At 35.4% G+C, this 21,501-nt stretch overlaps 1 protein-coding gene across 1 annotated transcript in view; it reads right to left on the bottom strand.

Moving 5' to 3' along the window:
• Window positions 1-21,501, bottom strand: part of OLA1 (Obg like ATPase 1) — a 257,081-nt gene that overhangs the window by 199,452 nt on the left and 36,128 nt on the right. The window contains exons 3-4 of the mRNA XM_069068430.1: window positions 13,488-13,631; window positions 7,690-7,817 (exon numbers count right to left, since the gene is read on the bottom strand). Of these exons, the coding sequence (XP_068924531.1) occupies window positions 7,690-7,817; window positions 13,488-13,631 (272 nt within the window). The remainder of the gene's footprint in view (window positions 1-7,689; window positions 7,818-13,487; window positions 13,632-21,501) is intronic.

Raw genomic sequence — 21,501 nt, forward strand, 5'->3', positions numbered from 1 at the left:
GCAAGTAACAGCAAGGAGGCCAGTATCACTGGATCATCGAGATGTAGAGAAGAGTAAGGTATAAGAAGATTAGAAAGGTGGGATTGAGCCATGTTATGAAGGTTTTTCTTTGAAAGCCAAACAAAGGATTTTACATTTTACAGGGAGATAAATGGTTAATCAATCAATAAACATTTATTAAGCACCTACTATGTTTGTGGCAGGCACTGTGCTGAGCCACTGGAGCTTACGGAAAAGAGAACTGATTAGGTCAGATCTGCATTTCAGGAAAATCAATTTGACAGCTGGAATGGTGCAAGACTTGAGACAGGAAGAAAAATCAGCAGGTTAGGCAATATTCCAAGAGAAAGTCTTGTGGCAGAAAAACAAACTAGCAAGTTACTGCAATAGAACAGGCTTGCGGTGATGAAGGCCTGCATCAGAGCAATGGCAGTATCAGAGCTGACTGGATATGGGGAAGGAAGGAGAAGTAAGAGAGCATGAGGAGTTGAGGATGACACCTTAGGTTGGGAGCCTGAGTCACTTGGGAGAACAATGGTATCCTTGAGACTAATAGGGAAATTTGAAAGAGGGGAAGGGTCGGGTGAGAGAAGAAGAAAATGAGTTCAGTTCTAGGCATGTTGGGTTTAAAATGTCTATAGGACATAAAGTTTGAGATGTCTAAAAGGCACTGGAGAAACCAGACTGGAGGTCTGGAGAGAAGTTAAGACTGGACAAGTAGATCAAAGAGTCATCTGCATAAAGATAATTGAAACCATGGGAGCAAATGAAATCACCAAGAGAAACCATATAGAGGGAGAAATGAAGAAGGCCCAAGACAGAGCTGTGAGGATCCCTACAGTTAATAGACATGACCTGGGTGAAGATTGGGAGGTGTAGGGGAGAGAAAGAGTAGGAGCAGTCAAGACAGGTACAAGGCCAATCAGGAGAAAACATTGTCATAAAAACTAAGAAAGAAGCGAATATCCAGGGAAAGAGAATGATCAACAGTGCTAAAGGTTGCAGAGATGTCAAAAAGGATGAGGTCTAAGCAAAAGTCATTTGGCAGTTATGAAATCATTAGTAACCTTGGAGTGAACAGTTTCAGTTGAATAATGAGGCCAAAAGCCAGACTGCAAAGAGTTAAGAAAGGAATAAGAAGAAAGCAAATAAAAGCATCAATTACTGTAAATGCACTTTTCAAGGAGGCTAGTCAAAAAAGGAAGAACTAAAAGAAGAGATTACAGATGAATGAGAAAGTAAAAATGACAGAAGGGGCAATGTACTAAAGAAGATAGGATGGAATGGGATCATTTGTGCACGAAGAGGAATTAGCTTCAGCAAGGAAAATAGCCACCTCTCTTCACATGAAAGGGGGGAAGAAAGACACAATGGCAGAAGGCATCTGAATGATATGAGATAATGAAGAGGAGGAAAAGAGAAAACTCTTTGGCATCAATTTTTTTTTTTTTTTGGTGAAATATGAAGGAAGGTTTTCAGTTGAAAAACTGGGGGGAAAGGAAGCTCTGTGAGGTCTGAGGAAGAACGAAAAAAGTTTATGAAAGTTAATGTGGTGAGTGAAACAGTAAATCAATTAGGTATAAAAAGACTGCCTTGCCACAGGGATAGCTCAGTTAAGATCATGTAACATATAACTTGTATTGGACATAGGCAGCATGTGTCATGATTTTCTTTAGCATTATACCATACATACACTGAGATTACAGTTCCTTTTCCCTTTCGATGCAACTGGAGTTTTCTGGTGGTTAAATTATCATTATCATTAATTAATCAAATCAATAAAGATAATTCTGCTAGTACCTGAACTTTCACAATTAAAGATCACAATCAACTAAGAACTTAAAAGATATACCCATGTTATCTTCAAAAAGCTCTGGACCCAAATTTACTTATCTATTAAATGAGAGGGTAGACTAGTCAGTCACTGAAATCCATTACAGCACTAAATCAATGACCCATGCTAAGTTTGGAAAAATAAAAAAGTTTTTTTTTTTAAAGAGCAGATAAAATGTCACATTCCTAAATCATCAGTATATCTATATATTGCCAACAAAGTTCAATAGCAAGAAATAGAAAGAGAAATTCCATTTAAGATAATTGTAGACAATATGAAATATTTGGGAATCTACGATAAACCCAGGAACTATATGAACACAATTATAAAACACTTTTTCACACAAAGTTAGATCTAAACAGTTTAAAGAAATATGAAATGCTCATGGGTATACTCATGCCAATATAATAAAAAAGACAATTCTACCTAAGTTATTTATCCAGTGTCATATCAATTAAACAACCAAAAAAGTATTTAATAGAGAGATGGGAAAAAAGAGAGCAAAATTTATCTAGAAGAATAAAAGGTCAAAAATATCAAGGGAATAAATCAAGGAAAAAAAAATGCCAAGGAAGGTGGCCAGATCTCAAATTGTATTATAAAGCAATAGTCATCAAAACAATCTGGTGCTGGCTAAGAAATAGAGTGACAAACCAGTGGAATAGATCAGGTACACAATATACAATAGTAAATGACCATAGTAATGTAGCTTCTGATAAACACAAATATTCAAATTTTGGAGAAAAGAACTGACAAAAACTGCTGGGAAAACCAGAAAGCAGTTTGACAGGAACTAGGTATAGACCAACATCTAACAGAGTATACTGAGATAATGTGAAAATGGGTACATGATTTAGACATAAAGAGTGATACCATAAGCAAATTAGGGGAGCATAGGCCAATCTACCTGTCACATCTATGGAGAAGGGGAAAATATATGACCAACCAAGAGAAAAAGAGAGAGCATTAGGGATATAAAATGGATAATTTTGATTCGATTATATTAAAAGGTTTTTTGCACAAACAAAATCAATGCAGCCAAGATCAGAAGGAAAGCAGAAACCTAGGAGGACATTTTACAGCAAGTCTCTCTGATAAGGGCCCCATTTCTCAAATATATAGAGAACTCAGGCAAATTTATAAGAATACAAGTCAGTCTCTCAATTGATAAATGGCCAAAACAGGCAGTTTTCAAACAAAGAAATCAAAGTTATCTAAAGTCAAATGGAAAAACTGCTGTAAATCACTATCTGAGAAATGCAAATTTAAATAAGTCTGAGATGACAATTCATACTTATCAGATTAGACAATAAGACAGAAAAGGAAGAGGCAGGCTAGGTGGCACAGTGAGTAAAGCACTGGCCCCGGAGTCAGGAGGACCCAAGTTTGGTTCTGGCCTCAGACACTTACCACCCATACAAAAAAACTAGCTGTGTAACCTTGGGCAAGTTACTTAACCCCAACTTCCCTCCAAAAGGCAAAAAAAAAAAAAAAAAAAAAAAAAACAAAAAAGAAAAAAGAATAAACCCCAACCTCCCCCCAAAAAAAAAAAAAAAAAAAAAAAAAAAAAGACAGAAAAGGAAAATGACAAATGTTGGAGGGAAAGTGGGAAAATAGGGAAACTAATACAATAATGGAGCTGTGAACTGATCCAACCATTCTGGAGAGCAATCTGAACTATGCCCAAAGAGCTATAAAACCATGCATAGCCTTTGACACAGCAATACCACTGCCAGGTCTGTATCCCAAAATATTAATTAAAAAAAAAAAAAGGAAAAGGATCTATGTGTATAAAACCATTTATAGTAGCTCTTCTTGTGGTGGTAAAGAATTGGAAACTGAGGTGATGTCCATAAATTGAGGAACAGCTGAACAAGCTGAGGTATATGATTGTGATGGAATATTATCGTGATATAAGAAAGGATGAGTAGGACACTGTAGAAAAACCTGGCACACTGTCTTGGGGTGGAGGAAAGGGAGAGATGGGGAGAAAATTTGGAATTTAAAATCTTGTGGAAGTGAATGTTGAAAATTAAAAATAAACAAATTAATAATTTTTTAAAAAGAAAAACCTGTAAAGACTTACATGAACTGAGATGCAAAGTGAAGTGAGCAGGACCAGGAGAACATTGTACATAGTAACAGCAATACTGTACAATGATCTTAGCTATTCTCAGTGATACGATGATGCAAGACAATTATTAAGGACTTACGAAAAATGTTATCAACCTCCAGAGGAAAATCTGATGGAGAATCTGAATGCAGATAGAAAGCATACTTTCTAAATTTTCTTTCACTTCTCTGGGGGTTTTTTGGTCTGTGTTTCCTTTTACAACATGACTAATATGGAAATATATTTTGCATAACTCCTTATGTACAGTCTGTATCAAACTGCCTGCCTTCTCACTGCGTGAGATGGGGAGGAAAGGAAGGAGAGAACTGGGAACTCAAATTTTTAAAAAACAAATGTTAAAAATTGCTTTTATACATAATTGGAAAAAATAAAACATGTGAAAATAAACTTGGCAAGAAGCAAGAAAAAAAGCAAATAAACAGATAAAACTTTTTTTTAAAAAAAGCCATAGTTCTTTTGTGGTTAAAGCATTAGAAGTATAGTGAAAAGAAAACAAAGATTTAGTACTCAGAACAGTTCATACTTTAGATTTGCTACCTAGTACTTACTATTACTACTGAGCACACCACAATGGGCCTCAGTTTCATTATCCAAAAAAATGAAAGGGTTGAGCTACATAATCCCATGATCCATAACAGGACTGGCACAAAAAACTGGTAAATTTTATGGTGGGCTAACTTTCCATCCCATAATATTGTTACACTTATATTTTATCAAAAGGACAGGGAGATCCAGGAATAATTTGGGGTTCACTCAATACTTTTTTAACTCATAGACAGCATTCTCAGAGTATTATCTCCAATGATGATAACCTATGTTCAAGGAGGAACAAAAGAGAGATTAATGAGAAAATAAATTATCAAAAAATAAGGTAGACCATTCATGTGTTTAAAGCAAGAGGTTACTCCAAATTACTCCACTGGCACTTCTGAAATGTAAAGACATGAGAAAGGCCTCCAACACATAGACTCTGTACAGGACATATGAAAACACATGTACAAGAATCACAAAGTATGAAAAGAAATGGCTGGGTTTTGATTTGTACTGATATATATTTATCTTGATGGAGCACTGATACCTAGGACAATAGCCAGTTATAAGTGTCACAGAATGGGTCTAAACCCAGGTCTTTTTGCCTTTCTAATTCTTACTTTTTCTTCTAGTATAGTCAAGGTTCAAATTACCACCTACAAAATATAGACATACTGTAACAATTCAAATACACATATTACCCAAACTGCCCTCATCTAAATGAAAAATTCTTATTTCAATAACTCAAGAATCTGTAATTTCACTCACAAATGTACTCCTTCCACATACCACAAACTCTCTGACTTAGATGGTGATCATTTAGAGTTGCTGTGGTCAAAAAATCACCATTGGTTAAGTTAACCTGGTAAAGAACCATCCTGAACTGGGTAGTAGATACCATCCACTATCACAAAATTCTACATCTCCAGCTTAACTTAACATATAGCAACTTGTGCTTCAAAGGCAGAGCCTTCAAAAAAAAAAAAGATTTCAAACCTGGTTTCCTCATTTTATGTATATAGTCCTGCTCCTTATGGTACTGTCTGACCAATATTGTGTCAAAGTAAGATCATTTCTATAATATGAGCAAGCTAAAATGTCACAAAATTCCACACTATCTTCAAAAATGCTTGCTTTAACAATATAACAATTATCTCTTTATAACACTGTTCCTATGGAATCTGCCTTTCACTTGTTTTTCAGAAGAAAACAACCAAAGGAGGGATATGATACTATTTTATTTCTTTTAAAAGTTGTCGGCAATAACTTTTTTCCCTAACCCAAAGCAAAAAATTAGGCAGCAAATAGAGGTAATGCTCAGACCAACACACCTATCTATCAATGCACTCAAAGATGAAGAACAGCACTTTGGAATCCATTCTAAGGAACCATCTAGATTTTAAAAATTTTGCACTTATCACATTTGCATACTAAGAGAACAGATAAACAGTACAATTTTATTAAATCCATCAAAATCTAATATCCTTCTATACAAAATCTAATTCACAATTCCAGGGATTTTTAATCAATATAGTTTTACCAACCTAGTTATCAACTCTAAATATAACATTTCTAATGTCTAAACTAGTAAGACAACCACAGTAAATCCTAACAACAAATGAAATTCTTGTGGAAAAATAAGTATTCTCAAAATGTCTTTACTAAGTTGATAGATAAAATTAGCATATACTGTATACTGTAATCACTTTCAAACTCCAACTAAATACAATTAGGCTGGCACAATGGATAGAAGGGGTTGACCTTAAGTCAGAAAGATTCATCTTGCTGAGTTCAAATATGAACTCAGACACGTACTGTGTGACCTTGGACAAGTCAATTAACTCTGTGTGCCTCAGTTTCTTCATCTATAAAATTATCTGGGGAAGGAAATGGCAAGCCACTCTAGTTATCTTTGCCAAGAAAACCCCAAATGGGGTCACAAAGGGTCAGATATGACTGAAATAACTGAACAACAAGAGATGAAGAAAAAGTGGCTGGGGGGGGGGGGGAGAGTCTAGCTATCAAGAAAACCTAGATATCCAATGAACTTATCCTAATGAACTAATTAGCAAAAAAAAAATACATCTGAACTGGTTCCATTACCTCCAGATCCCATCTGCAATGGATAGCTGAACAAAAAAGTTTTGTATTAACTAATTGGTTAGTAGACATATTCTGCTGTTGATGTGTTTGTAATACTCAAATATTCACTGGAGAAATCCTGGCTCTACCTTCTTGCTTCCATGTAATTGTCTAGGACCTATTACCAGTAGTTCACTGGACTGAATTTTTTTCACTAATAAGGATATTCCACAAGCATGGCGTGAACTGTTTCAATAAATAAGTAAAATTAAACATTTGAAAGGACTAACAGGATGTTGTTAATGCCATAAGCGCTATAGCAGCTCAGACCCAAGACAACCTTGGGTAAGCCATTGGAGCCACTAGAGCCTGTGTGATACTGACTTTAAAGGGCAGGGGAGAGCAGAAGGACGATAGAGAAGAGGAGAGGAGAATTAACTAGTAAGGGAACACTCAGGTGAGAAAACTTACACCAATACAACAAGGTACTCCCTCTGCAACTTTCAGTCTAAGGAAATTCCTTATAATACTGAGAAGTTAAGCTACTCGCTCCGGGACACACAGAAAGTACATATCAGAGGCAGCACTTGAACCCTAGTTTCCAGGCCAGTTCTTTTAGCTACTACTGTAGGAGCATGTACATGTATAAAAATAATTATTTACAAACTACCCTGAGGGTCTGAAACACTCACCTATTACAAATGACACAGAAAACTAAATAAAAGTCTTTAAAGACACCAAAGATTCAGATCCTACTGCATTAAAAATTACCATAGAAATCTTACAAAAAAAAATTCTACAACTTTAAAAAACCAGAAGAACTCTAACCTGCTTATATTATCGTGTTGATTGCCTAGAATTCCTCAAACTGAATATATTTCTAATGCAGCCAATCTAATACATTACATTAAAACAGGAGAACTATAGTACAAAATTTAAACGCATTAATTTTTACATGGGACAAAGACTCCACCATGACCTAGAATTCCAAGTATCAAATAATAATGGGACATATAAAGGCAGAAAAAATTCAAGTTATCATTTTCTATTTTTTTCTATGTGAAAGAAAAATTATGCTTAAACTATTCAAGTGAACAAGTTTACATACGCATCAGATGAAAGATTCCATCGCAGGCGCTTATGTGAGACAAAAAGGCATTTCCCAGTCCCTGTCCAGCATGAGCTCCTTTCACAAGGCCAGCAATATCAACTACATTCAAAAAGGCTGGAATTTTGCTGAAAGATTAAAAAAAAAATTAGTCATTATAAAATAGTACAATAAGGTATTTGCCACCCAATGCACTGAGAGCATTTGAAACAGCTTAATTTAAACAAATTTTCCTTTTCTAGAAAAATCTACATAACACAGTCTTTTAATACATGCAGATTTTCCCCAGCAATGAAAGGGGGAAGTAATTAAAGAGCCATATGTCTTCCAGTGACTCTAAAGATTAAAAAGTGCTAAGAAAGTTCCTCAATCAGCATTTCAGTAAACACAACTGATACATAAAAACATTAGTTAAATACATGATACATGAAGTCAGAGATATCCTGAAACGGTATTTTTATTCACCCAATTCAACAGGTATTTAATTAAGTGCCTTTCTTGAGTTCAAATCCTGTGTCACAGGCTGGAGATCCAAAGGCATAGATCAAAAACAAAGCAAAGCCTGACAAAGAAAAGTTTCTGTTACCCTGGGGAAAAAATATGTACAGAGGTAAGTAAATACCAAATATAAACAAAGTAAACAGACTAATTTTGGCAAGGAAGTACACTAACTACTGGAGGAATCAGGAAAGGCTTCATGTCGGAAATGACATTCAAGTTAAGCCTTGAAAGAAGGTAGGGTTTCCATGAGAGAGAGGTGTAAAGGGAGACTATTTCAGGTATAGGACAGCCTTTGTAAAGGCACTGACATAACAGAGTTTGGCTAGGACACAAATGAGTCCTAGACACAAATGAGAAAGACAGGGTGGGACAAGAACTTGAAATGCCCAACAGATCAATTTGTATTATATACTAGAAGCAACAGAGAGTAACTAAAGCTTCTTGAGTCAAAAAGTGACACAGTCAGATCCATACTGGATATACTTAAGTACCAAACATTCAAACTTAAGGGGCATGTAATTCAGTTGGTAGGGTTGCTCTCCTCAATAAAATATATATCAGGATGCCTCTACAACTTAATAGATGGTCCTCAAGAGTTGCTGTAACCAAAATATTCATCATTACACATCCCAGAATGATGATGAGTCTCTTTCAACTTACTGTCTTGTTCCTCTTCTTTCCTTTTTTCCTTAAAAATTTACTTTTAAAAAAGTTAGGAAGAGGTTAAGAGTTTGAGAAAAAAAGTTTAATTCTGTTTTAGACATGATGAATCTTAGATGTCCAGCAGCATTCAGTTGAGGATGTTCAAAAGGCAGTTGTGATGTAAGACTGGAGATCAGAAAAGAAGAGTGATATCTAGATCTGAAAATCATGTACATGGAGATAGTAATTGAGCCTATGGTAGCTGATTAATGCTGAAGAAGAAAAGGCACAGCCTAGAACCTTAGGGAACACCTACAGCAGATATAACTTAGATAAAGATCCAGCAAAAGAGATTGAGAAGAATCAGTCAGGAGAAAAAAGAAAAAAAAAAAAAAGAAAGCAGTGTCACGAAAACCTAGAGGATAGACAAGAGTATCCAGAAGAGGGTGATTGACAGTGTCAGAGGCTAGCTGCTGACAGGCCAAGAAGAATGAGAATTTTTAAAAGGCTATTAGATTTGGCAACTAATATATCATCTGGTAACTTTGGAGAGAGCAGTTAAAATTAAATGATGAAGTCAAAAGCCAGACTGCAGTGGATTTAGAATCAAACAAGTGCAGAGTAAGTGAAGCACTGTGTATAGATGACTTATTCAAGTTTAGCCAAGAAGGTGAAGAAAAGAAAGATATAGATATAAAATGATAGCTAGAAGAAATAGATCAAATGAGGGTTTTTTTAAGGATGAGGGAAGACAAGTGCATGTTTATAGGTAGCAAGGGAGTAGTCAGGAGAGAGGAAGAGATTAATGATTAATAAAAGAGTAGGAAAGATAGAGGATATAATCTGCTGGAGAAGATGGAATCAGAAGGAATCAAGGGTGCATGTAAAGGATTTGCTTTGGGAAGAAAGGCTACTTCTTCATGTGACACAGGAAAAAGGAGAGAGTAGGTAATGAGATATGATGTGAGATAAGAAGAGAAACAGAACTCTCAAGTGAATGGCCCCAATATTTTCAGTAAAATATGAGGCAAGTCCTTAAGCTGAGCGGGTAGAAAAAAGGATGAAAATATCTGGAACAGTCACTGTGGTAAGTGGGATATCAAATCAGAGAGATGTGAAAGAAACAATCAGAGAGATTGCTACAGTGATGGACTTCAAAATAATCCCAACAAATGAAAACAAAAAAGAATTTTTTAAATAGCACTCAGTCTTTGCAGGCCCCTTCTACTTCTGCTATAAAGTGGACAGAGGGTGCTAAGAATCATACAATTTGCAAATCAGATATAACTATTAATTGAATCGTTGTTACTCTACATGTGATATATTTGTCCTGCAAACAACATCAAAAGATTCTAATTTTTGATCTAGAAACAACCCCAGAAGTCTTCTATTCCAACTCTCATTTTCCAGAGACGTAAACTGAGGTCCAGGGAGGTAAGTGTTTGGCCCCAGGTCATACAAGTACTAAGCATCCAAAGAAGGATTTGAATTGAATTCTCTGACTCCACTGTTCCAGACTGTCTCATAAATGATCATCTTTGGTTGCAATATTCAGGTCTGCAAATCATAAAGCAACAGTCTTCAAAAAACTGGTACTTTCTGAATCACTTGCAATTTTGGAAAGACACATGGCATAAGCAGTACAAAAATACCATCAAGTATATTTTTATCAATATCAATCAACAATCAAGTTCAAAGACTAATAGAGGGACACTTTCAAGTACTCCACTGGTACCCCTGGAATGTTAAAATGCTATTAAGTAGAAGGCCTCTATCACAAGGGGCAGTTCCTCCATGGAGGATTTATAAGAATGCAGATAAAAACAATGAAGAAATAAGAGTGGGGTATGATCTGTAACCTGGGAAAAGTACCCCGTTTGTGATGAGATCACAGGTTCACTTAAGTATTTAAATACAGATGACTGGCTTTGAGTTACTTAGCTATCCTGTGGATAAAATTACATAATGGAAAAGACAAAGACCAGGTCACACTCTTTCATTACACTTACTTGAAGACATGCAAGAATCAGTATTTCATAAACTGAGGAAAACCACAGGAAAGTATCCAAGTATTTGGCAAGGCAATGAACAGACATGCATTAAACACTATGGGCAAGGAATTCTGAAACACCATTGGGGAGTCTGATCAAATTTTAAGTAAGATCAATTTTAAGTAAGAATGGTCTTACTTAAGACCATTAAGACTTACAAAGACCAATTTTAAGTAAGAATGGTCCCAATCCTTATAGTATAGCACAGAGCATGGCAAACAACTGTAATACAAAATAATACAATGTAAGTATATGAAAGAAATGCAAACAGATGCATGATAATAAAGTTACTGGCAAACTTTAGAAGAGTGTTACTGTACTGGGTCAGGGGAAAGACAGGATTAAGGAGCTAGTGTGGGGTAAGGAAACAGAAGTATCAGATGTAAAGAGCTAGAAGGGAAATAGATGGAGCACTAGGCTGGAGTCAGAAGATCTGAGTTCAAATCCAGACTCAGACATTTACCAGCTATGTGACCCTGGTCAAGTAACTTAATTGTTTGCTTCAGTTTCCTCATCTGTAAAATGGGGATAATAGCACCTACCTCCCAAAGCTGTTGTGAGGATCTAATAAGAGAATACTTGTAAAGAGCTTAACACAGTTCCTGACATACAGTAAGTACTATATAAATATTAACTGCTTTTAAACAGAAAGAGATTAAAATGTATCTGCTTGGGGCAAAGAAAACATGTTTTTTAAGCCTGGGAAAACCTGAACATATTTATGGGCAAATGGGAAGAAGCCAACAGAAAAAGAAAGAGCCAGAATGGTGACTGCTAAAAGAGGGTGAAAAAGGGATTAAGAACACAGGTAGAAAGAGAGAATAGATGATCATAGGAAAACAAGATTTTAGAAAAAGAAGGAATCTTTGAAAATATTCAGTCTAATACTTCTTATTTTACATGAAAACTGAGGTTCACAGAAATAGAACAACTTGCTCATGGTCACACAGGTAATAAATTGGAATTTGAACCTTGGTTATCCAATTCCAAATCCAGAGCTCTTTCCATTCTGCCATGCTGAAATATTTCCAGCAGAAATAGGAGAACATCAAATGTTACAAATGTGGAATTGGGGAGTACAGATGGGAAGAAAGAGGAAAAGGTTCAGCTGATATGGGGAATCAGAGAGCAAGTTAAAATGAATAAAAGGATTCTCAGCAGAAGTGAAGACTAATCTGGAGTTCTTTCTATTACACCAAAATGTGTAATAATACCTGAATTTACTTACTTCATAGAGTAATAGATGGTTATAAGGTAGAGTGCTTGGCAAACCTTAAAGTTCTAAAGTTCTATAGATATCTGAGTGGTTATCCTTATCAGTATAATTTTTATTCCTTTCTCTCTTCATCTCCATAGTAAGGCTTCTGGTAAAGAAAAAAGAGACTGCCCCAAGGCAAACCTCTAGCTCATATTACCACTAGGTCAGTAAACACACCTAGTTGATAAGAACCCTCTAGAAAAAGGGAGGGTTAACATAAGGCTTCAAAGAGCTGACCAGTGAAGCTCAAAAATCTGTGTTCAAAATTGGCCTTCTAGATTTTTCAGGAAAATGAGTAAAGCAGAAGACTAGACACATAAAAATAATCATTATATGAAGGAATCTACACGTCAGAGGATCATTTTCTGACAAGTTCTGAAGTTCTCTGCCTTGACCACAGATTCAGGTATTAATTTATTCTGGTAGTTAAGAGAACCACAGAAATGTGAGGTTTACATTTTTATCATTAATTACTTTAATAAGCATTCCAATAATTATTTTCCAACAGCTCCATTTTTTTCTGGAAAAAAAAAAAAGGAGTTAGTGAACTCCTTAGTTTCTAATTAAGCTGTTTTTAAATGCTTGCCACATTAAGAACTTCTGAAGCTTTCATCTTGCAGTGTGAGATTTTAAGGAAGTAATAATAAATTTTCACTTTAGGAACAAGACACTTAATGCTAAAGTCAGAGACTTTGTGCTTTTGTAAAGACATTTTCAAAATGTTTAACTGTGGCTAACAGGTTTGATTTTTCAGACTAGAGCATTAGAATTGAAAAAAATACTGTATTTCTTTAAAAAAGACACACTTGAAAGTTGCAGGGTCAGGTCCCTAAATTCTCTAACATACTATATTGGAATAGCCACAATATTTTACCCTGGACCAAAGTATTTTTTTTTCCTTTCATACCCAAACACATGTACTTCGCTGGCCTTTTTTCTAAAAACTATTTCAGTAATACATGTGAACTGTTATTTTCCTATAGAGCCACAGGAATTTAGAGAAGGGTAAAATCACTTTGGGTAATGACAGGAACTCTCTGCTAAGGTTCACTACTAAGCCTTCAAGGGTATAACAAATTTGGTACCATAGAGAGGAAGGAGAAGAAAAGAAAAATGCCAAGATGGAAAAAAATATGGAGCACAGAAACAAAGGAAGAAAAAAAACTGGCTTGATATAAAGGTTAGGAAAAGCCCAAAATGTTAAAGAATCAAAAGTGCTGCTTCAACTAAAAGAAAAAAATAAGGTAAATTAATTTCTGCAGTAGTAGATAAATGACTCAATGTCTACATTTAACCACCAATATAAGGAACAGAATGAAGATTTTTGAAAAAACAAAAACATTTACCTTGGAGGTTTGTGATACTGGCACAAAAAATCAAATCTGTCATCTGGTACAGGTACTCGACTCTCATTAGGATCAATAGTGCAGAATGGGAAGTTTTCTGCTGCTGCCTGGCTCTTTGTTAGGACATTGAAGAATGTAGATTTCCTAAAAACAGAATTAAAACACACTTTAAAACAAACTGTTTTCCTGACACATACACAAAATCCTCTTACTAAAATGTAAATATAATCCATGAGAAAGGAAAAAATAACCTGCTAGGACGAAAGGGAAAAATCGTTTTACTATGAAATGAAAAATTAGTTTATAACATATACATTCATCAAGGTTATACTCTAAAAGTACATTTGTAAATTCATTATTCAGAACCCAAAGTATGTCTGCCCATCAAAACAATGTATAAACATAAAATGTGGTTGGATGATGATAATAATAGTACCTACCTTCCAGGATCAAATGAGACTGTATTTGTAAAGCACTTATTAGCACTGTGCTTGACACATAAGTAGGCACTTAATAAATGCTTGTTCCATTCCCTACCTCTTCCCCTTCCCCCCATAAATAGTAATTAGGTTCCCAAGTAATATTACAAAAAAACATTTAATCTATAGTGTGTGTTCCAAGGTGAGTCTGACTCAGGCCAGTCCCCTGGTAGGTTAGGTTCAATAATAGAACAAAATGTGACAGTCAACAAACAGAAATTTAGTTAACCATAGAAGTAAGATATTTAACAAGCATTAAGAACCACCCTGAGTTGATTCAGGTGAGCAAAGCTCCCATCAAGATCTGCCAGCCAAGCATCTGAAAGCCCTCTGGCTCCTTGGCAGCTTTGAGCTCAGGAGATAAGGAAATAGTCTCCTGAGCCAACCAAGTCTCTAGGAATAGCTGGATACAGTTTAAGGGAAAACTTGCCTAATTTGCATGGGGGGCAGGGTTAGGATATTGCTCCTACCACACTGGACTTTAACTACATAGCACTAAATAATACTATTCCAAGTAAATTAAATAAGAGAAGCATCTCTCTACCTTTGCATACCTCTCTTTTTATATAAGAGAATCCACCTATATAGGTTAGTGTCATTCATTTCCCAAGATGCTTTAGGTGAGTGAAAAAAGGGCAGGTGCCCACTCAGAAGATAAAAATTTGCAACTCAAGCAGCTACTTATCTAAATGTATGGTGAATTGGATAAGCTGAATTGGGCCAGTAATGTCTCCTGTTAGAATTAAATCAAGAAAACAAATGGCAAAATTAAGGGACAGTCAACTACAAATAATCCATGTACACAGATTATCCAAAGCAATTTTCTTTGTTGCCAAATCTAACTTCATATTGCTGCCCAAGATCTTTTGGAGCTATGTCCTTTTATATTAGTTGATTTTTGTCTAATGAATGGCAACTCAATCTAATGGTCAAAGCAAAATTCAATTAAACAAATACTGTCTGCCCCCAAAGAATATAATGATTTCTAGAGCAAAATATATTTGATATCACAATCATATACACTACCAATTACCTCCACTTGTGTAGATAATGAGGGCTAACTTTAACTCACTTTGCTTCAGAATGTTTTTTAGCACCACTGAGGAATGAAACATACTTCTCCATCACCAATTCATAAATAAGGTTAAGAGTTAAAGAGTTATTTGGTTGGCTTGCAGTGTGAAATTTTAAGATTGAAATCACTGAAGTTTGCTGCTTAATGGATTGACAGTCAATAAACATTTATTAAGTACCTACTATGTGCCAGCCACTGTGCTAAGTGCTAGGGATACAAATATGAAAAAGATAGCTCCTGTCCTCAAGGAGCTTACAATAGGGGAAGACACCACATAAAAGGAGGCTCAAACTGTGGAAAGACTAAGAGGGAGAAGAAGTCCAGTGGGCATGACAGAAGAATCCAAAGAAGTCCAAAAGACTGTGGCCAGTGGGAGATAAAGAGATAGCTGGGACCCCTCCTTAATGGAGGTTTTTGGAGCTCATGGCTCTTTCCTTCAATCAGGGGGCAGAGTGTACTGATGAGATATGAGTACAAAAGCTGGCTGGATTTCACAGTACGGTGAAATTTCTCAATGATGAGGTTCACGGGAGCATGATGGAAAAGTCTTGAGAAGTCCAAAAGAAAGCAGCCTGCAGAAAATGAAAAAATGACTGACCTGGGGCTGCTCCATAAATGATGAGGTCTTAGAGTTCATGGCTCTATCCTCCAATCAGAGCTAAGGACACTGATGGAACTATCTCACAACTTTCCTTCAAAAATTTTTATGAAAACTATTATTACTGAGTTTATCCTCTCATTCTAAGCACAGTCAATAGAGCAGAATCACAATTTCAGGAGAGAGGGCTAGAGACCCAAAAAGTGAGATATGTCTCAACACCTGGAAGCAAGACAGCAAGTACTTGTTGGGTGCTTTTTAAAAAAAATCTAAAATATTTCTGGAATAAATGTCTAAAAGAATATCTTCCAGAAGTATCTCATGTGGAGTCTAAATGATAAAACTTGCATTATTAAGCCATAATGAAAAAGAAAAAGAGGTGTATTTTGAGGAAACCACTGTTTTAAAACAGAGAAAAAAAGTCTGGCCTGTCATTTTATTAAATAAGTGACCTCAACAGGTTGTAGGGACATAATAAAAAGTGACCCAATACAAAGCAGTTGTTTATTAATAAGACAGAGGAAGGAGTTAATTAAGAACTTTTAATATAACTAAGAGTTTATCATTATTAATTTTTACAGTGCCAGTAGTTACACCTGCCATAGTTTTGTTTATTTTCTATCAGAACTGTAATTCTGTTGCCCAAATATTGCTATAATTCATCCAGCATGATTAAAAAATTGTACAAGTCAAAAAGCATTTATTAAGCATCTGCTATGTGCCAGGGACTGTGCTTAATACTGGGAATACAAAGAAAGACAAAAAATAGTTCCTGCTCTTAAAGAGCTCAGTGTCTAGTTAATACCATTTTCAAAATGAATTTTTAATTTCAAAACAGGACAATTAGTTTCTTAGCATAAAAGCATATAACATTCCAAAGCTCTTTGTATATGAAATCAACAAACTGAAGCAATAACATGTAAATTAACTTCTCAATCTAAAAGAATTCTGTTCTGTTTTGAAGTAGTCAATGAAAAAAGAATATATGTAAACTATGATTTAAAAAAATAAAAGATGATAAGGAAGATTATCTGGTTCAGGGAATCTGATTGCATGCGGCTTCTATTACAGTTTTGAAACTCAAGAGAAAACAGATAATGGTTAAGATACATCTAAACTTGGGGAAAGTAAGTTTAATTAAAGTGATTTATTATCAACACTATTGATTAGTATGAAGGGAAAGGGTGTGTGTGTGTGTGTGAGAGACAGAGAGAGACAGAAAGAGAAGAGAGAGGGAGGAAGAAAGGGAGAGCAAGGGACACAAGGACAAAGGGTCAGAGTCTGATCAGATAGGGCATTTTAGTTACAATTTTAGTCACAAAGTTTACCATGTATTTATAACATGACCTGGAAATTTCATAAAATTAGAATGCTATTGAAGTAAACTCTGATAGTAACAATTCTAATCTTTAAGAAGTGGTATCATTAAAAATAAAACAAAAAAATTGTAATTAAGCCTCCCTGAGTGCTAATAGCTACAATGTTGGCAAATGCTGAACTCCCCTCAATTAGAACCTGTTCTCTTGAGGTGAAAATTAAATGCCAAAAACGGTAATAAAAGAGCTATTAGTGGCAGGTCTTTTTATAGATTTTTTTTAATGTTTCCACATTTGTAAGGTATGTATAAGATCATAAGATTTGTAGTGTTGTAAGGGACTACTTCAATCTAGTTCAATCCTTTTTATTTTTTTCTGTTGAAGAAACTAAGGTCAAAAGAGAGGTTTAAGTACCTTGACCAAAGTCACATAAGGGAGTAATAGGAGGGTAGTTGAAATAGGATTTGAACCCAGGTGTACTGATTCCAGATCCAGTGCTATCTCCACCACCAGAACACAGTACCCCATCTATTTTCCCCAGTCCTACAACCATGTGCTATAAAAGAATCAAGGCCACTATAAGATGAAAACATTTTAGAAAAAGATCAATTAAGTAATTAACTTTTATATAATGTTCTGCTTTATTACTTCTCATCTGGGAAAGCCAAGATTAAAAGAGCCAAAACAGGAAAGAGCAATTCACTCCTAGCCAAAGAGACTTAATGAAAATTTAAGGTTAGGCAGGAAGTAATTTTTTTTAAGGGGAGGAGGGTAGAAGAGTGGGGGACGTTGAGGAAAGGAGAAGTGTGCTAAAGGACTTTTTAAAAGTAGAAAGCATGTCAGATAAGAACGTATCCTAGAAAAGACAAATCCAACATCCAAGCATTCTTACCATGTCACCTTTGTCCTTAAGTATCAAAAAGCTCTAGACAAGAGATCTGCATTATGTGCCAAAAGACTTTTCCTCTAGATATTGTCATCTTTATAATCTGCTATTGCTTCTTGATCTTCACTAACTACCCCTTTAATAAATATGTTCTTAAATTTTGTCAGGAATCAAAATCACACCCCGTGCACTTGACCTATAATGGACAATCTCCATTCTTTCATTTTAGGACACTGTCATTCCCTGGTCCTGTGGTTCTTCTCTCTTGCTCAAATATAAAATTGGTCTGTCACAGTAGCTTCATCAAGGGCAGATAGGTACTCATTTTACTATCTTCCTACTAATCTTTGAAATCTATTCCCACAGTTTTCTATCCTCAATTTCTCACAAAAAGTAACCATTTTTGTCAGGTCCTTCCCAGTCCCAGATCATTCTTCTGCTCTCTCAACCCCAAAGAAAACCTATGCAAAACAGGGCTGAGCCAACTTGGTATTTATTATTCCATTCTCTCTAAACCCCAGTCCTCTCCCTTCTTCAATCCTCCTCTAAGCCCTATATAACTTTCTTTTTTTTTTTTAAAGCAATCGGGGTTAAAAGTAACTTGCTCAAGATTACACGGCCAGTTATTTCTGGGTGTGGTGCTAAGTATCTGAGCCTGGATTTTGATCCAGGTCACCCCAACGCTGGGGCTGGTGCTCTTACTCGCTGAGCCACCTGGCCGCCCCAATATATAACTTTCTTGGAAGAACTGCAAACTAGTAATAACAAAAAGAATGTTCCAAAGCACTAATAAGAGGCATGCAAGTAAAAACAAGCCTATAATTTTACTTCATACCCAAAATTTTGCAAAGATGAAAAAAAAATGGGAATAGTCAATAAGGGTTGTGGAAAAATCAACCAGTTAACATTTATTTCATGCCTACTTTATGCCAAGCATTGATAGGCACACTAACGTGTTGAAAGAGCAATCAGTAGAACCACTCTAGAAAACAATATGGAATTATACAAATAAAATGTGCATAAAATAAAATAAAATGCCCACATCCCTTTAACTCAGAGATTCCACTAACAGGCATAAAACCCAAGGCAGTCATAGACAACAGGGTCCTCTACACGACAAAATACTTAGAATGGTACTTTTCTATACTACAAAGAACTAGAAACATAGTAAACACCCAATGGTTGGGTAATGAATCCAGAAAAACCATGCAAAGATTTAAATGAATAGATAAAGAGATGAAGTAGACAGAGCCAAATTTTATACACACAGAGATACACAAGACTACGATGTAAATGGAAAGAATAACCACAAAATAATCAAAAGTTAATGTTGCAAAATTACAAAGAATAAGCCTGGCCCAAATGAAGAAATATGAGAATACAACTGCTCTGCACAGGTGGAAGATCCCATGGACATGGAATATTACATATATTATTATCAGAGTTTCTGTCATATTAATTGATTTTTTCATAGTTTTTTTCTTTTTTTCTTTAAAAAAAATTCTGTTATATAGCATGGCTCTTTGGAAGGGAGACAAATCCTAGGATAAAGCTGTTCAATGTAAAAACAAAAGAAAACAAAAATTTATTTTTCAGAAAATAAAATTACAATCTAGGCTTCCAGGTAACATGAGCAACAAGAGAAAGGGCTAGCAAACTGCATAACCTTTGATCCACTACTACTAGGTCTGTATCCCAAAGAGATCATAAAAAAAGGAAAAGGACCCATATGTACAAAAATATTTTTAGCAGCTCTTTTTGTGGTGGCAAAGAAATGGATATTGAGGGGAGGCCCATCAATTGGGGAATGGCTAAACAAGTTGTGGCATACGAGTGTAATGAAATACTACTGTGCTTTAAGAAATTATCCGTAGGCAGGTTTCAGAAAAACCTGGAAAGACTTAAATGAACTGATGCCGAGTGAAGTGAGCAGAACCAGAACATTGTACATAGTAACATTAACACTGTGCACAATGATCAACTACAACTGACTTAGCTCTTCTCAGCAATACAATGATCCAAGACAATTCCAAAGACTCATGATGGAAAATGCTATCCACATCCAGAGAAAGAACTGATGCAGTCTGAATGCTGATTGAAGTATATTATATTTACTTTGGGGGAAGAGGAGGTTTTGTGGTTTTTCTTTTTGTTCTGTTCCTTCTTTCACAACATGACTAATGTGGAAATATGCTTTAGACAATGGCATATGTATAACCTGTATCAGATTGCTTGGCATCTTGGGAAAGGCAAGGGGAGAGAGCGAGGGAGAAAATTTTAGAACTCGAAATGTTTCCAAAGTTGAATGTTGAAAATTGTCTTTAATATAACTGGAAAACAATTTTTAAAAAGAAAGAAGGCTAAATATTTTTCCTGGTTTCTATCACCTCTCAAAAAAAAAACTAAAAACAGAACTATGTTCCAGAGGCACAGCACTTATAGTTGAATCCATAAGTTACAATGGATATAACCTAGAAGTTTTCCTAATAAATACAGGAGTTTTAAAATAAGGATGTCAACTCCCTCCAAATAGTTCTGGAAATGGTAGCCATACCAATAAGATAAAACTGAAAGGGAAAAAGATACACAAAGAGGAGATAAAACTCTTCTTTATGTCATCTTCTAATTACATAATGATTTAGAAATCTAAGGAAATCTAGAAAGATATCAATTAAGATTGTTGGAGCAACATTATATACACAATAAATAAATTGTGTATAATAAATATAAATAAATAAAATAAAATAAATAAAACAAATAATCAAGAGCATTTCCAATCCAAGAGATAATAACAGACAAAGAAATATGAACCAAGGTAACTATAAAATAAAGGCAGTTAGGTGATACCATGGATAGAGTACTGTGCCAGTAGTCAACAAGACTCATCTTCCTCAGTTCAAATCTGGCTACAGATACTTACTAGTTGTGTGACCCTGGGCAATTTTGTTTCCCTGATCCTGTGTGCCTCAGTTCCTCATCTGCAAAATTATCTGGAGAAGGAAATAGCAAACCACTCTAGTATCTTTGCCAAGAAAACCCCAAATGGGATCTCAAAGAGTTGTACAAAACTGAAACAACTGAACAACAACAATAAACTACAAAATGCTTGAATTATGTAAGGATCAACCTACCAAAACACATAAAGTAGTTGTATACTCTCAATAAACATTATTAAGTGCCTACTGTGGGCCAGGCACTGCACTAGGCACTGAGGATACAAGAAAAAAGAGTCACTATCCTCAAGTTTACCATCTAATGGGGGAAACAACAAACAAATAGGTACAAATAAGTTATATACAAGATAAATAGGAAATAACTTACAGAGGGAAAACAGTAGAACTATTAGGAAAGTCTGGGAAAGGCTTCCTATAGAAAATGCAATTTTAGTTGGAACTTAAAGGAAGCCAGTAGACAGATGAAAGAGAACATTCTAAGAATACAAAACAGCCACAGAAAATACCTAAAGACTAAAGATGGGAGTGTACTGTTCATAGAACATCAAGGAGTCCAGTGTCACTATATCAAAGAGTATGTGGTAGGGAATAAAGTGTAATAAGTCTGGAAAAGTAGGAGAGGGCTGGGTTATGAAGGGCTTGGAATGCCAAACAAGATTTTGTATTTGATCTTGAAGGTAATAGAAAGCCACTGGAATTTAATGAA

Source organism: Petaurus breviceps, unplaced genomic scaffold (genome assembly GCF_028583685.1).
Source record: "Petaurus breviceps papuanus isolate PSGF00001 unplaced genomic scaffold, PetGlider_PUasm1.0 90763, whole genome shotgun sequence".
In the NCBI taxonomy this organism is placed as follows: domain Eukaryota; kingdom Metazoa; phylum Chordata; class Mammalia; order Diprotodontia; family Petauridae; genus Petaurus; species Petaurus breviceps.